Below are 16017 nucleotides of genomic sequence, written 5' to 3'. Positions count from 1 at the left end.
TGTGGACACACCTCTAGGAATGTTGCAGAGTTCGAGGACATAAATAGCTACTAGAGAACAGGACATTAGAGGGAGGAACGCAAGTGAGGTTTGGGTATTTATTCCTTTGGCTATGCTGAGCCATGAGGTGGCCATCATTACAATGTTACTTTTCTTAAGGCCACAACTCCTATTGGGACAGTCTTTTTGGTCTTTTCTGCTGGATTCTGGTTCCCTTCCCCCACATATCAAGCTTGGTGGCAATAATGGTTCTACTGTGGGTAGTTACAGGGTGCCTCACCAATCCCCCAGCTTTGAGCCCTTTAGATGTCCTTAAGTGTCCCATTGTTTCTTAGCAACTGACTACGTACCACAGTGGGGATTTTTATCTTTTGTTCTGTTACTATGCCTGTATCTGGAATGATGCCTGTCACATACTAGGTTTTTAATAAATGTTTCCTGAGTAAAAAAAAAAAAAAAAAAGATTTCATTTGTGGAAAAGACCCTGCAATTCCTTATGTTTTCATTTACTATTGAGGAAAGACATAAATCATTGTATTTCATATCCATTTCTCCTGTTACTTATTTCTTTCATTTTCTTTTCCAAATGTATGGGCCAAAGAACTAGAGAGAAAATTTTCTTTTTGGTTGATCGATGATTATAGTGTCATCAGATATATAAGATAACACCAAGACTCTGGTGCTTATGACAAAACAATCTCTCTAGACAGACTAGCATTCTATTTTTACAGTGTCAATGGCCATATAAATTGGGCATAAATTCCTTGAAAAGTGAGCCTCATTTTATTCATTTCTATATAGAGACTTTTCCGATACATAATGCTGACAGATACATAATGACTGCACAATAAACAATTATTGACTAAATAAAATAAGACTTATAATATCAAATATTTTCATCTCAGCAAGCAATTCTTGTGATTATATTTGCTACATAGATTATGGAATGGTATCTTTGGTATTAAACATATTATTATTAAAAACAAAAATAAATAGTTGAACTGAAAAGCTTTTGCACAGCAAATAAAACAATCAACATAGTAAAATAGAAAATCAGAGTAAAATAGAGAATGAGAACAAATATTCACAAATTATACATCTGACAAGGTCCTAATATCCAGAATCTATCAGAAACTCAAATAAATCAGCAAGAATAAGACAAATAATCTCATTGAAAAATGAGCAAGTGACATGAACAGACATTTTTCAAAAGAAGAGATACGACTGGGCAGCAAACATGAAAAATGCTCAAAATCATTAACCATCAGAGAAATACAAATTAAAATCATAATGGGATATAATTTTACTCAAGTCATAATGAGCATTATTAAAAAGTCCAAAATAGTAGATGTTGGCACAAATGCAGTGAAAAGGGAATGTTAATACACTGTCAGTGGGAATGTAAATTAGTACAACCTCTGTGAAAAACAGTATGAAGGTTCCTCAAAGAACTAGAAGTAAACCTATCACTTCATCCAATAATCCCACTAGGAGTGAGGAAGGAATAGATAAAGAAATTGTGGAATAGGGCGGAGCCTGTGGCTCAAAGGAGTAGTGCGCCAGCCCCATATATTGGAGGTGGCGGGTCCAAACCAGGCCCCAGGCCAAAAACTGCAAAAAACAAGAAAAGAAAAGAAAATGTGGAATACTACTCAGCCATAAAAAGAATGAAGTATGTCTTTTGCAGTAACTTGAATGAAACTAGAGGTGATTATCCTAAGTGAAGTAACAGAAAAAAAAGCCAAAAGCCACATGTTCTCACTTATAAGAGGAAGCTAAGTTATGGGTATGTGAGGGCATAGTGACTTGTACAATGGAAACTAGAGACCCAGAAGGGGAAAAGGGGGAGAAGGGAAGAAAAACTACATATCAGGTGCACTGTACAGTACTTCGGAAATAGGTACACTAAAAACTCAGACATCATCATTGTAAAAATTAATCCATGGACCAGCTCCATCCATGTAAGCATGAAAGAGGTAAAGTCTCCATCTTTCTTTAAGGCTGCATAATATTCCATGATATACATGTACCACAATTTGGTAGTCCATTTGTGGGTCGATGGGCACTTGGGCTTTTTCCATGACTTAGCAATTATGAATTGGGCTGCAATAAACATTCTGTACAGATGTCTTTGTTATACTGTGATACCTAGTAACGGAATTATAGGATCGAATGGCAGGTCTATTTTTAGATCTCTAAGTATTCTCAAAACATCCTTCCAGAAGGAACGTATTAGTGTGCATTCCCACCAGCAATGTACAAGTGTGCTCTTTTCTCTGCATCAATGCCAACATCTCTGGTTTTGGGATTTTGTTATGTGGGCTACTCTTACTGGGGTTAGGTAATATCTCAAAGTAGTTTTGATTTCGGTGCATCTTAGAATGGGTACAGGCGAAACCTACTAACTGCAGAATACATGTCTACATACAATAACTAAGAAAATACCAAAAAAAAAAAAAAAAAAGAAAATGCCATGAATGCTACGTTGAACAGTTTGATGAGAATATTTCAGATTGTACATGAAACCAGCACGTTGTACCCCTTGATTGCACAAACGTACACAGCTATGATTTAACAATAAAAAAATAAACAACCAAAAAAAAGAAAGTAAAAAGAAAATTAATCCATGGAACCAAAAACCACATGTACTCCTAAGTCTTTCAAAATAAAAAATATATATATTGTTATTTATATCAAGCCCACATGAATCACCTGGGTGGAAGAGAAGGCTCCATGGAAATTCATCTGTTGGGTGACCCACTGCACAATATTACTAGCATAGGTGAGGTCAGGAATCTCCCGGGAAATGACAGCCAACAGCACGTAGCAAGTCTTCTCTTGCTCAACAGAAGGCACATGAGGAATAAAGGGTGGGGATTCTTCTGTCTTGGGTTTATTTTCTCCTTCCCAGTATATAACATTATCTGAGAAAAAGGAAAAATTTCCACATAGTCCCTGTGAATTACATTGGTTACACATAAGAAAAATACAAATTCCATTCTTGGCTTCTGTATGGGTTGAATGGTGTCCCCCTAAATTTTATACTGAAATCTTAAACCCCCACTACTTGAGAATGTGACTCTATTTGGAGATAGGACCTTTAAAGAGGTGATTAAATTAAAATGAGATTGTTAGGATAGGCCACAACCCAATCTGACTGATGCCCTTACAAGAAGTTCAGACATACAAAAGGGACACCAAGGATGCACACACACGAAGACTGTGCGATGACAGAGGAAGAAGATGGCCATCTACAAGTCATCTTGTCAGCAAGTGTCAGAAGTTAACACTTGCTGACACCTTCATGCTGGACTTTTAGCCTCCAGAACTGGGAGGAATTAAAGTTTTGTTGTAGAAGTTATCCTGTCTGTAGTATTTGGTTATGACAGCCACAGCAAACTAACACACCCTTGAACAATAACTTCCTAAGTCAAGGTAGTACGTGAAGAAGTTTGAAAGTAATTGTTATTGCCCATGGCATGGTCGCCATGCTTGATTACCTTGACTTTTACTCATTTGAGAAAAAACTAGCATAATTGAGGATGAAGGAAATCTAAAATATATAATAATCTTTAAAGATAAAGAACCCCTGATAAATCCCAGAAGAGAAACAGAAACATACTGGTGAAGAGAGAGTTCCTATACCGTTGCTTAGTAAATGCTGTCACTTTGTTTTCAAAATCATCTCCGTTAGCAAAAATGAATGATAATACTTTACTGATTTTTGTGGCAGATTGATCCAGAGTCTGGAGCAAGGATTCCACTTGCTTCTCTTTTCCAGCTAATGCAAAAACATAAGCTACAATTGCCTGAGTATAGCCATTAGTGACACCGCTTGCCAATGCTTCCTCTAGGCAAAAGAGCCCATTTCGTAGAGCAGGAAACTAGTCAGGAAGAAGAAAATATACCTTAAAAGGATACCTAAAAATTTTATTAGCTTGTTGAATACTTAAATTAACCATTATTTCTAACATCTTTGAGGATATTTTGTATATACCTATTCACATATGCACATATTATTCTTCAAAATATCATTAAAATAAATTTGTAATGTCACCATTAGTGAGAAATAAAATTTAAGTAGTAAGAAAATGGCAGTAAGAAAAGGTATGAATTTCTCCTATATGGAAAGCATATAAATTTACTTTTAAACCTATAATATTTTACTGTAATTCCTAAAAACAGAAACTTGTATTTCTGAAGATGATTTGTAAGATATTATAAGGAAAATTCCTGGTATCTTAATTTAGGAATAAGATTTTGGAATCAGATAATCTAACCCATGGATTGAGAGGTAGCCTAGATGAGCCTCACTTAAGTTGAAATTGTTACTCACTGATTGGTTAGAGAGAAGAAGAATCCTAGGTTATGGTTTTACTTAGCGCAGGGCTTGTTAGTATGAAATTCATGGAGATGTTAGTATGAAATTCATGGAGATGTTGAATACCTGAAATTGTAGGAATAAATTGTGTATGTGTGCATATGTGTATTCTCCCTGGGTAAAAACCCAGCAGTGTTCATCAAAGATCTATCAAGCTAAAAAGTTTAAACAGCATTATTTTAAAGGTTGATAATGAATGAAATGTTCTGTATATGTTGTATCCAGTTTTACAATATTAATTCACTCTGAATTTACAGCCTATTTCATGTGTATTCAGCTGACTGAAACTAGAAGATGGCGGGAATACACACAGTGAAATTGAGCCCAGCTTCAAAGAAGGCCCCAACAGTGAATGCAGTGAGTAAAATATCCTCTTCATCTCCACCCTAAAAACAAAGAAACAATGAGTCAGATAGCATGGCACAGTGAAAAGGAACAGACAATATTCTGAAGTGAAACTAGTGATGAAAGAAATACTGAGAGCAAATACTATGATTCATAAAAACACTGGACATCTAATTTTTGTAATAGATGGTTAATAGCCATGCTATCTGAGCAAGAATCTATTCAGCGCCATATGATAATTGAATAAAAACAACACGGTTAATGTCAAGTATACTAAGTGATGTATATAATCATACTTAAGTGGCCAGCTATTAGGTATGCCTTCTAAGTAATTCACACCACTCTATCAGCTCTATTTGATGTTAATTCAAAAAATGCCATTAAAGAATTCCAATCTGACGAGGTATAACAGAAAGTGGTTTCCTGAAAACCCCTGGAAAAGTATTTGAGGTTACAATAGTCAGGTCTGAGTTTTTTGTGGTGCAAGATCAGAAAAACATTTATAAATTGTGATCTGCAAACTGTGCATTAAAGACTCTCCCCCCCCCCCCGCCAGGAGAACTTAAACATTAAATAAACCACCATGTACACAAGAGATGCTGATTCAAAAACCTCAGACATGGGACAAGAAAATAAATGTTACTGGATGTTGTAGGGATTATACTACAAAGAGCATTCAGGCTGGCATTTGCGATACACTCATCTAGTATAAACCTCTTATATCTGTAAGCAAATGGCAACCTCTCTCCAGAAAAGAAATATTTTGGAGGTGATAAGTTTTCAAGGTACAAGTAACCAAACATGGTAGGAACTAAAATAAGATATGGGGACATACAGCACATTTAAATTATAGCAAGTGGTATCACCATTTCTCTAAATATAAATTTTTATTGTTCTTCTTCCCTTTACTTCTTCCTTCCCTCTCACTCCCCCACCTCTTCTTCTCTCTCTCTCTCTCTCTCTCTCACACACACACACACACACACATTCTTAATTATAGAGAAAAATAGGGTACTGAAGTAGTAACTAGTAATGCATTCAGTAAAAAGAAAGATGTAGAGAAAATGTTTGAGAAGAGAACATGAAAAAGTTTTTGACGTTTCTACATAGGAACATGAGCTCTTCTTCATCAGGGTGCTTCTTTTTTTTTTAAAGTCTCCATTTTTTATTTTATTTTATTTATTTATTTATTTATTTTCTATTAAATCATAGCTGTGTACATTAGTATGATCATGGGGCACCATACACTTGGTTCATAGACTGTTTGACACATTTTCGTCACACTAGTTAACATAGCTTTCGTGGCATTTTCTTAGTTATTTTGCTAAGACCTTTACATTCCACATTTACTAGGATTTACATATACCCTTGTAAAATGCACCGCAGGTGTAATCCCATTAATCCCCCTCCCTCCACCAACCTCCCCCCTCCCTCCCCTCCCTTTCCCCCTTCTCCCTATTCTTAGGTTGTAACTGGGTTATAGCTTTCATGTGAAGGTCCTACATTAGTTTCATAATAAGGGTGAGTGCATTGGGTACTTTTTCTTCCATTCTTGAGACACTTTACTAAAAAGAATATGTTCCAGCTCCATCCATGTAAACATGAAAGAGGTAAAGTCTCCGTCTTTTTTTAAGGCTGCATAATATTCCATGGTGTACATATACCACAGAAGACCAAAATCACATCATAACAAAGAAATTTGTATCAAAATATTTATTGCAGCCCTATTCATAATTGCTAAGTCATGGAAAAAGCCCAAGTGCCCATCAATCCACAAATGGATTAATAAATTGTGGTATATGTACACCAAGGGTGCTTCTTTTGAGAGATAGGTTTGGAATAATTTAAAGATACACCCCCTCCCCCCACCTCCACCAACTATATGAGACAAGCAATCACAAAACCATCTGCATTAAAATTAAATACTGTGAGGTGTTGCTCTTCATCCATATTTGAGGTAGATTAGATTTACATTCTATAATTCAAAAATTAGGGTGGGAATATGAAGAAGAAGACAGAAGAAAAGCTCAGGATATTTTAAGGACTGTCACGATTTGAGGATTTTGAGCATCCAGAGGAAAAAATTTAGAAGAATAAAGGAAATAGAAGATAGGATGGAGGTGGGCAGCTATCTGTAAAAAAAGAAAGTCAGAAGAAAGGAGAGTGTCTAGTGATTTACCTAAAATATGAAAGAAGAAGGAAAGGGGTGAATTCTGTCAAGGACATACTTTTCTTCATTTGTATTTTGTCCTAGGGCAGACTCGGCCTTAGTGTTTTTCTTCAAGAGGGTGTAAGAAAAGTTTGTTTTATTAAAACAGTGCAAATCACTAGATACTCTTTCTAGAACTTTCCTGCAACCCAGGAATCGGAATGAATTTACCACCCCTCATATAATCAAGGTTCCCTTCCTTGAATATGGCCTGGCTCCAAATTTATGAATGTTTTCTCTCTAGATTCCCTCCTCCATCTTTGCTCCTATTTCTAGTTATTTACTGAGACGGATTGACTCTAGGGAAGGACTGAAGTCTAAGTAAGATGAGGAAAAGATTGATGAGTCAGATCTAGGCTGGTTTAACACACGCCCAGCAGAAATGATGCTGTCGATCAAAACACCACAGCCAGAGATTCAGATATCAATCATTCACAGGAATATTCCTGGTCCTGCTGAGATGGGCCAGAGGAAGGGAAAGATAGGTAAGGAAAGGGAGCAGGGAAAGCCCAGTTTTGCTAGCCTCTCACCTTCCAGGCATCATCGAAGAGCTCGCCATCATTTTCAAAGCAACCGTTACTTTTCTGTTTGCTTGAAAGCCAAATTAAGGTCTGTTTTTGAACATTTTCATCAATGAATGTGTATTTTTTCATCCTCTCAAATGTCTTAAAAGTAAGGGCACTAAGCCTGTAATGTAAACCACCAGAGGAAAGGTAGACAAAAATAAATGATGACGATATTTATTCCATACATAGGTTCATCACTATTGTCCCTTCATAATGGTTACATTCAACTTGTCTAATACTGGCTGCAGTGAGTGAAATGTTATGAATGCCAATAAGTGAAAATTAGAATAATTTTCAGCATGTTCATGCCTAAATGTCTTACCATGTATTCCACTTCATCCATACATGAAGACAGAACTAGTGTAATTACATGCTTTGAGGCTTTCTAATTTCATTTTCTTTTATCTGTATGAGATTCTCACAAGTACAGAGTAAAATGTGCCATTTTCCATTGAATTAACTACCTGTATAAATGTAGGGGGTTATCATTAAATGATCAGGATGCAAAGCAAATTGCCATAGGATGGTAGATATATTGTTGCATTAGAATAATCAAATATTTTAGTTTTATCTGATTCTCCTCTCTATGTTCACTTTGAAACCCACTTTGCTTTCAAATACCCATTGAGCTTATCCCCCCACCTCCTTGCAAGCCTTCCTCAGATAATTTTTATATTACTTAAAATAAAATTTTTATCTCTCACCATATACTTCCTTTCTGATCCTTCTGCCAAAACATACTGTATGAACCATCAGAGTTCCTGAAAGACAACTGCTTTTGATAACCTAAAATACAACATTGTAGGACGTTACTTTTTAACCTAAGAAAGTTAGAAGAAAAAGAATGGTGTAGTTCAAGTCCTGGGTTTTGGTATCAGACAGATGAAAATTACTAAGATGATCATTTCTTAAATTTGAATTTCTGAAACTGAGTTTCTCTACCCATAGGGATAAAAGTGGGACTCCCATTTTATAAGGCTTTGCTGATAAATAACATGGTACATATGACTATGCCTAGCTCAGTAACTGGCTCATCCTCGGTATTTACTAATTGTTTAATATCTTTCCCCGACCGTTATTTTACATCAGTGATATCTTTATAAAAAGAACTCCCCTGGACTTTTCTTTAATATCACATTTTTAAAGAATTATACACCCTCTTTCTACACACAGATTCAGTTTCTTCCCTGCAATGGAACGCAACTGAGTAAACAAATACAGAATTGACAAATGAACCATTTACAGCTACTATTAACAATAACAAATAGCAGGGTGACTTGGAAAAATACTAAGTGCTGAAAGAAAATAACCGAGTTCATGATTCTAAACCTTCACAGTTCCTAATTATGAAGCTCACTGACCACACATATTTTGAAGTCAAAAAGAAAACAGGTAGGACTCAGAGTTCCTCAATTGAGGTCCAGTTTTCCCCAACCAGAGTACCTCATAAAAATAGTTTTGTGACATCTTGGAATTAGTAACAATTGATTTCAAGTATTATGGGAAGAAATTACAGAAATCTTCTTACCATTAGATAAAAAAAAGAGTGCCTGAGATTTAACCTCCTCTGTCAGTTGCTCAGTAGATTGCAGGTAGTCAAGGACATAGGTACTGGACACTACTAGGGCAATATTCTGCTCTCCAAATCTATAGGGCATTTGGACAAAATTCTCCAGATTCTGAGCTGCAAGTCCTATTATATCTCCTAAAAATAGAAAACCAGGGAGTCAGATTGCTTATAGCTATAATCTCAGCATTAATAACTATGGATAGAAGAGGCACAGTGGCAGTAGGACACATTTAGTATTGATTCAAAAAGGTTGAGACAGGGAAACTTTCATGAAATAATTCTAAAGAGGAGATAACCCTGTAAGGTGAAGTTAAAGGGGTTTCTAAAAAATAGAAAATATTTCTGAAAATCTCATCACCAGAGAAAGTGAAGTTAGGAAAATGTGTGTTTGCTTGTTTTTTTGAGAAATTGACCCTATGAACTATAAACTGTAATCCATCTCTCCCCAAAGGTGTTAATGTTAATAATAAGCAAAGAAATTTGCCTTTTGTAAAACAGATTCCTCCTTTCACTGAGGAAATTCCCAGAATATTGAACAGGAAAGTTTATTCTGATTCTCCAAGAGATGAATTTAATATTTCAGATGGTGCGTTATAATAGAACTCTTGGTTTTCTGCATAGTAGTTACTATCTGCCAGAAGTAATGTTTTCTAGAAACACAGGTTAAGAAATGGTACTGTAATCCCTCCAGATACCATAGGGAAGCATGCATTAGAGGATGGCCTGAACAGTAATTCCCTCCAATTGATAGCTTAAGAAAAATCTCTTCATACTTTGATTTTAAGAATTTTTTTGAGACCACTTCAACCAAAATTTTCAAATTGTTGTGAAACACAAAATTTAATCACCTTACCCACAACAGTGAAAAAGCCTCTGGTGGATCCTTCTACTGCGTCATTTGGCAAGTCCAAAACTACCTGCTTAGAGGTTTTGGTACCTGGAAGAAAATATAGATTACAAAAAGTGATGAATTACTTTTATTAAAAAAAAAAAAAAAAAAGTAGCCGGTTTGAGGAACACACATATCAAAAGTCAGATTCTACTATTTACTTTTACATTACAAGCTGCTTTTTAGAAGAGATGAAATTTTGAGTGTGATGTAGTTTACAATAACAGCACATTCAGAAAATCGTATATGCACGTGAAAATCTGTGTGTTAGATGGTGGGCCCCATTCTCCATTAGTTTAGTGCCTGCCAATTTAAATGGAAAAAATATTTAAAACTACTGACTATGACATATAACATAGCACACACAAAAGGTAAATCTTGAAGACTCTGATTAGGCATTAAAATAAGATCACCATCAATCAGGTAAAATAATGCGTATAATGGCCATAAAACAGGAGATTGAGGGGCAGTGATGTAGCCACAGATTATTTCATCCTAAGATCTAAAAGCAAAGGTAGCCCAATAGTAAGAGGAATCATGAACACACAAGATGGGAAAATAATAGGTTGAGGCAGATCAATGTCACAGGTGAACCAAAAAAGTCTTATAAATATACTTTTTGTTTGCTAAAATTATGCAATAAAGAATAAAAAAGCAATCTTCCATGAAATATTTAAAATGAAATCACATCATTCTCCATGAAGTATTTAAAATGAAATCACATAATGGACTAATGTGGAAGGAGAGGAAATAAACTGAGTCTGTTAATGAATTTTCTTTAGGACTAATTTGAGGACCTAAAAAATTGTCTTACCTTTTGTACAGATAAGGTAACTCTGGGTAGTTTCTTTTTCAATACCTTCAGGCTGTTGGAGATTAAACAAAAACAAGCACAAAATAATGAGTTTGGCTCATCTCTCCGTTGAGGAGAAGCAGTCAAGCGTCAACTCAGATAAGCTTGGCCAGTACAAGTTTGTCCCTGAGAGATCCACGGATTGCCTCCTTCTGTCCATATCTACAAGTCACTGCATATTACCAATACCCATTTTAGGCTCTGTGTTCTCGATTGGACAGAGGATGCAGTGTGGGACACTCTCGGTTCCTCTCTTCCTGTCTAACATCCCCAGTAGACAAATAAGAGTGTTTGGTAGAGCAGCGATGTGCCAAGAGGTGAGATGAGAATGATAAGCATCGATTCTTCTTGAGGGTTATGGGAACTGCACAGGAGTGTAGGGCAAGGAGGTTTGTCTCTTGGATTTGAGAAACACTTTTTAAAAAGTGAAGGAAGAGAAATAAGTGGTAGAGAAAGCATCATGAATCAGGAGCAAACAAGGCATAGTCTAGCCGGTCTCAAGCATTAAGTTTTACTTTCTTGGGTAGAGGTATTAATTAAAGAAAGGATGCACTTTATGCTATTCTAATTCATATAAATGGCATGTCTTGTGTCAGAAGTAACTGTGGCTGATTAAAATCTCTTCAGAATGACTTTTAATACTTCACTTGTTAGGCATTGTGTATTTCTTATCAGGGAAACTTGTCAGTTTTGCACGTCCATACCTCTACTAATAGGCTCTTGACCACGGTGTCTTTCCAGTTTAGATTTTGCTGCTCAGTTGCTTCATTTGGGCAAGCACTACTTTGTTTGGACTCAGCCACTGCAGTGATATTCACTTTACCTGGAAAATATTCCCAAATATAAATTAAATTGAGTACTGACCCCTTCTGTAATGGGACATGATTAGGGTCTGTGAATCATGTCTTGAATTGGAGAAATCAAATTCTATCGTCATATTAATGGTTAAAACAAAACAACTTGCCTTTTCCCCTGCTTGGATACAATTTGGTATGTTCTGTCTTACTGGTTTTAAGATAAGCAATTAATTCACAAAGTTAGAAGTTAAGAAAATTTAGGAAAAATAACATTGTACAAAGCCATCTGAGCCAATTCCTTAACTAGTATCAATTGTTCATAAAGGTTACATATGACAATATAAGCACCACAATATCAGGTAATTAGGGCTCTGAAGTTTTCCAAAGATCAAACAAACAAAAATAAAATAAAAACTAATAAAAAATAATAAAAAACTGGCGGCGCCTGTGGCTCAAAGCGGAAGGGTACCTCCCATATGCCGGAGGTGGCGGGTTCAAACCCAGCCCTGGCCAAAAACCGCAAAAAAAATAAAATAAAATCTATAAAAAAAAAAAATATATATATATATGGCATAGGAGAAAGGGTACCAAATTGACGTCAAGTGCTAGCAAGAAAGCCATTGTTTTATACACTCACTGATATTACATTATGTAATTTGAACTGATCTCTAGTTTCCTTGCTCAGAAAAATTGAAAAAAGTAATTTTAGGTTTAATATTACCTAACGGCTTATATAACAATATATGTAACCAGTATACTGTTCTAGTTTTGTGTTTATCATTGGTGTGTTTGGTTCTGATTCTTCGTTTTGGAAACCCTTTGATACTCCACACTTAGAACTGTATCTTCCACTTAATGCCATAAACCATACAAGTGTGTACAGTATTTATCCCAGTTGCCAGGGTAAGATTTTTGAAGATTTTGTGTAGTAGAAAAATTGAGAAACTTAAAATCTAATAGAATAAATAATCTGAGAAAGACTAGGCATTTAGTTCACTGTTGAACTAAAATGATCACACAAGTATATCTTTGCTGCTAAAATAAGACCATGAATATGAGATACAAATTAAAGAAAATTTTAAAAGCACAATTTTTAAAGTAGCAATACTAAATATCATGCACATTATGTTTAATATTTCTTGTGTACTAGATTTTAAACTTCTTTCTTCACCTATATTCTCAATAAGATACAAATTTCTTTTTCTATATGAAAGATAACGTATATACTAAGACAATATTCTCAGTATCTGATCCCCATCCAAGTGTTCAGCGTTTTTGGTGTTCTATGATATATCTAGGAAATTTACAAATCCTAGCAATTTCCATGATTTCTCACTGTGATTAAGGATCAATGTTTGTATGGGTTGTATGGATTGATGGTGGGAGGTGAAGGAGGAGCATGTGGGAAGTGAAAGAATTGAGGCAGTATTAATTATAACGGGGCCTTCATTTGGGGTATGATATATCCCAAACATTTAGGGCTTGTTAGGATATGCAAGTTAGGATTTATAGTGTTTGTTAATCACATTATGCTTTTGTACTACTGAATGGTGGTTTTGGTCTCTACAGCATTAGTAACAGAAATTAGACTATTAAAGATTAGAATGATTAATGGAAAATTAAAAAAAAGAATTAAATACTTGAGGGAGAAAATTAGGTTTGTGTAGAGAATTTAAGGAAAAATAGAGACAATAAAAATGAGCCGGTTTTCCATGACAGATTCAGGTAGACACTTACCCAATTTCTTAGGTGTAACAGTCCAGACATATGTTTTCTTCTCTCCAGCTTGGATAATCTCACTGCCATTGTTTTTCAGGGTGTTGATACTTGCTTCATAATCCTGAGATGCTTCCAACCCAACAGAAATCTTTAAAAAAAATCATGGCAATGAGGGCAGCACTTGAATGCATATCATTATGAAATGCTATTCTCAAAACAGTGCTTAAATCATTGCTGTGAATTAAAGCAGTTGTTTTTGTTTGTGGAATATGGAAAAAAGTTTTATCCTCGGACAGTATCGTTTTACATTTGAGAACAAAGATAATATGGCAATATTCAAGGAAAATATTAAAGCATCTTTTAAGCTTTGTTAGATTTTTGCCTCAAATCAAAGGGAACGACCTACCTCCACACATGTATTCAGGTAGCTGAAGACACTGACAATCAAATCAAATTGTTCATTTTGAACAACTGAAAAGGGCAAGGCAATCTCAACAAAGAAAGATTGGGAGACTTCCAGAGTGATTGTTGATGAAATGCCAAATCCAGCCTCACCATTCACACAGAAGCCATTTGCCTTCCATTGCGTTATAGTATCAGGAATCAGGAATGAAAGATTTGCTGAACCTGAGGAACTGCAAGGAGAGTTATTGGTAAAACACATACTGCGTTTAAACTAATAATCTAAATTTAGTCCAGAGCAAGCAAAAACTGTGTCAACAGAAAGTTAAAAAAAATGAGTTACAGTGTTCGGTCAGGACAGTAGATAAAAGTCGTAAGAGCCAGATTTCTGTACAATTTTGACTTTAGAAAGGTCACATTTCTTTAAAGATCATATTATTAATTTAAAAAATTGAAGCAGCTTACATCTATCCACTTGAAATTAACATAAGAGAGACTCCCAGAAAAGGGAAAACAATGTTAGAGAGAAAAAATAATAATAAAATGCGTAATTTTATTACAGCAGCACCTGTGTTCAAGGAATAGGGTGCCATCCCCATATACCAGAGGTGGCAGGTTCAAACCTAGCCCCAGCCCCCCCCCCTAAAAAAAACTACAACAACAAAAATGTGTAATCAGTACATATAAATAAGTGACATTGTATGTTTTAAAAATATAGTATCTTTTATATACCCAGGATTATAAATTAATAAATAAAAAGGAAAATAAAATAAAAATAAAGACAACATACAGGAGAAAACAGTTAAAAACTCACTCCACACTGATGAGGTCCCAGATCCACGTCTCTGGGAGGTTTGTTCTTACTGTTTCTACAAAAACCTGTTCTTCATAGGCACTGCTCCCTGCAATTTCAGCAGCTAAAGAAAAGAGAAATTAGAGAGTATAAAAATACATGTTTCATTGATACAGAACTGTAAGCTGAGTCTTTGACTACATATGCTTAGTGCAAAGCAACATAATTTGTTCCAGAAATTTGTTCCTGGATTGGAGAAAATCGAAATTTGCTTCAATAAGGTTCATTGCCAAAGAAACCGAAATTTCAACCTAAGCATCAGCATTTTGATGCTCCTATCTCTCCTATTTTTAAAAGGAATAACAAACAAAAATAGCAAATAACCTATAGTGCTCCTCCACAGACAAATTTAGAGAAAGTAATGTTTATCCACTGAATCAAGTTTCTCATCTGACATGCGGATGCCTACCAATTCCACCAGCTAACATTACTTTTGTTAATATTTCTAATGACATTAAAACGGCTAATTTTTGAGAATACTTTTGTTTGCTTGGCCTCTAGCCTGCACTTGATACTCTTAATCACTGTGTCCTTTTCAAAATAGCAACTAATGTTAACTGCTTAACATTACGCCCTTCCAGTTTTCTTATTTTCTCCACTCTCAAGTCTCCTGCGTTAACTGTCATCCTTGACTTGCTCCTAAGAGCTCTGCTCTAGGTCTTTTTCTTCCTATGCACTGTCTCCCCCTTGACCTCTTCACACATGGCAACACTTATGCTGAAACCTCCTCAGTCTGTGTCTTCCTCCCAGACTCCTCTCCTGAGCTGCAGGCTCATGCATGCAGAACTCTGCACATTTCTTCTGGATGCTTTATAAGCATTTCAAATGTCACTGCTCCTGAACTAAACTCATTGGATCCCCTCCCCCACCTCTGCCTAGTGTTTCCTATCTTCAGGAAGGGTACCAAAATCCACCCACTTACTCAAGTCAGAAACTTAAGAATTGTCTTTGATCCTCCCTATCCTGCATTTCCCATAACTCAGCAACCTACAAAAGTTGTCTAGCATAACTGGAAAACATCTCACAAATCTATTGCTGTTTTTCTGTTTCCATGCCTTTTTTTAGTAGTCCACCACTCTCTCTCACCTGAATTACTAACATTTATAACTCTTCGAATGCCCTGCACAGTTTTCATGATCTGCCTGCTCTCTCTCGTTAGTCTTCCCTTACTTCGAGTCACTTTCTGCCATTCTGAAGTGCTTGTAGATTCTTACCTTGTCTTGCACAGTACTTCCCTCTCTGCTCAGATTGTCCTGCTAACTTTTTGTGATATGTTATCATTCATTTCTCAGGTCTCATTATAAATGCTATTTCCTCAAGAAGTACATAATAGGCCAACATGGTGGCTCATGCCTGTAATCCCAGCACTTTGGGAGGCTGAGGTGAGTGGATCGCCTGAGCTCATGAGTTTAAGAAGAGCCTGAGCTAGAGGG

At 35.8% G+C, this 16017-nt stretch overlaps 1 protein-coding gene and 1 long non-coding RNA gene across 2 annotated transcripts in view; one reads left to right on the top strand and one right to left on the bottom strand.

The window, feature by feature from the left end:
* LOC128562576 (ovostatin homolog 2-like) overlaps window positions 1-16017 on the bottom strand; it is a 42516-nt gene that overhangs the window by 5454 nt on the left and 21045 nt on the right. The window contains 13 exon segments of the mRNA XM_053557649.1: window positions 2713-2924; window positions 3719-3884; window positions 4693-4767; window positions 7466-7622; window positions 8206-8287; window positions 9030-9206; window positions 9925-10008; window positions 10775-10826; window positions 11518-11636; window positions 13348-13477; window positions 13736-13964; window positions 14546-14615; window positions 15433-15459. Of these exon segments, the coding sequence (XP_053413624.1) occupies window positions 2713-2924; window positions 3719-3884; window positions 4693-4767; window positions 7466-7622; window positions 8206-8287; window positions 9030-9206; window positions 9925-10008; window positions 10775-10826; window positions 11518-11636; window positions 13348-13477; window positions 13736-13964; window positions 14546-14615; window positions 15433-15459 (1580 nt within the window).
* Window positions 1-16017, top strand: part of LOC128562577 (uncharacterized) — a 41125-nt gene that overhangs the window by 12223 nt on the left and 12885 nt on the right. Inside the window, exon 3 of the long non-coding RNA XR_008373462.1 lies at window positions 4639-4738. This is a non-coding gene — a long non-coding RNA (uncharacterized LOC128562577). The remainder of the gene's footprint in view (window positions 1-4638; window positions 4739-16017) is intronic.

Source organism: Nycticebus coucang, chromosome 12 (assembly GCF_027406575.1).
Source record: "Nycticebus coucang isolate mNycCou1 chromosome 12, mNycCou1.pri, whole genome shotgun sequence".
NCBI lineage: Eukaryota > Metazoa > Chordata > Mammalia > Primates > Lorisidae > Nycticebus > Nycticebus coucang.
This window is presented reverse-complemented; position numbering and strand designations above follow the sequence as displayed.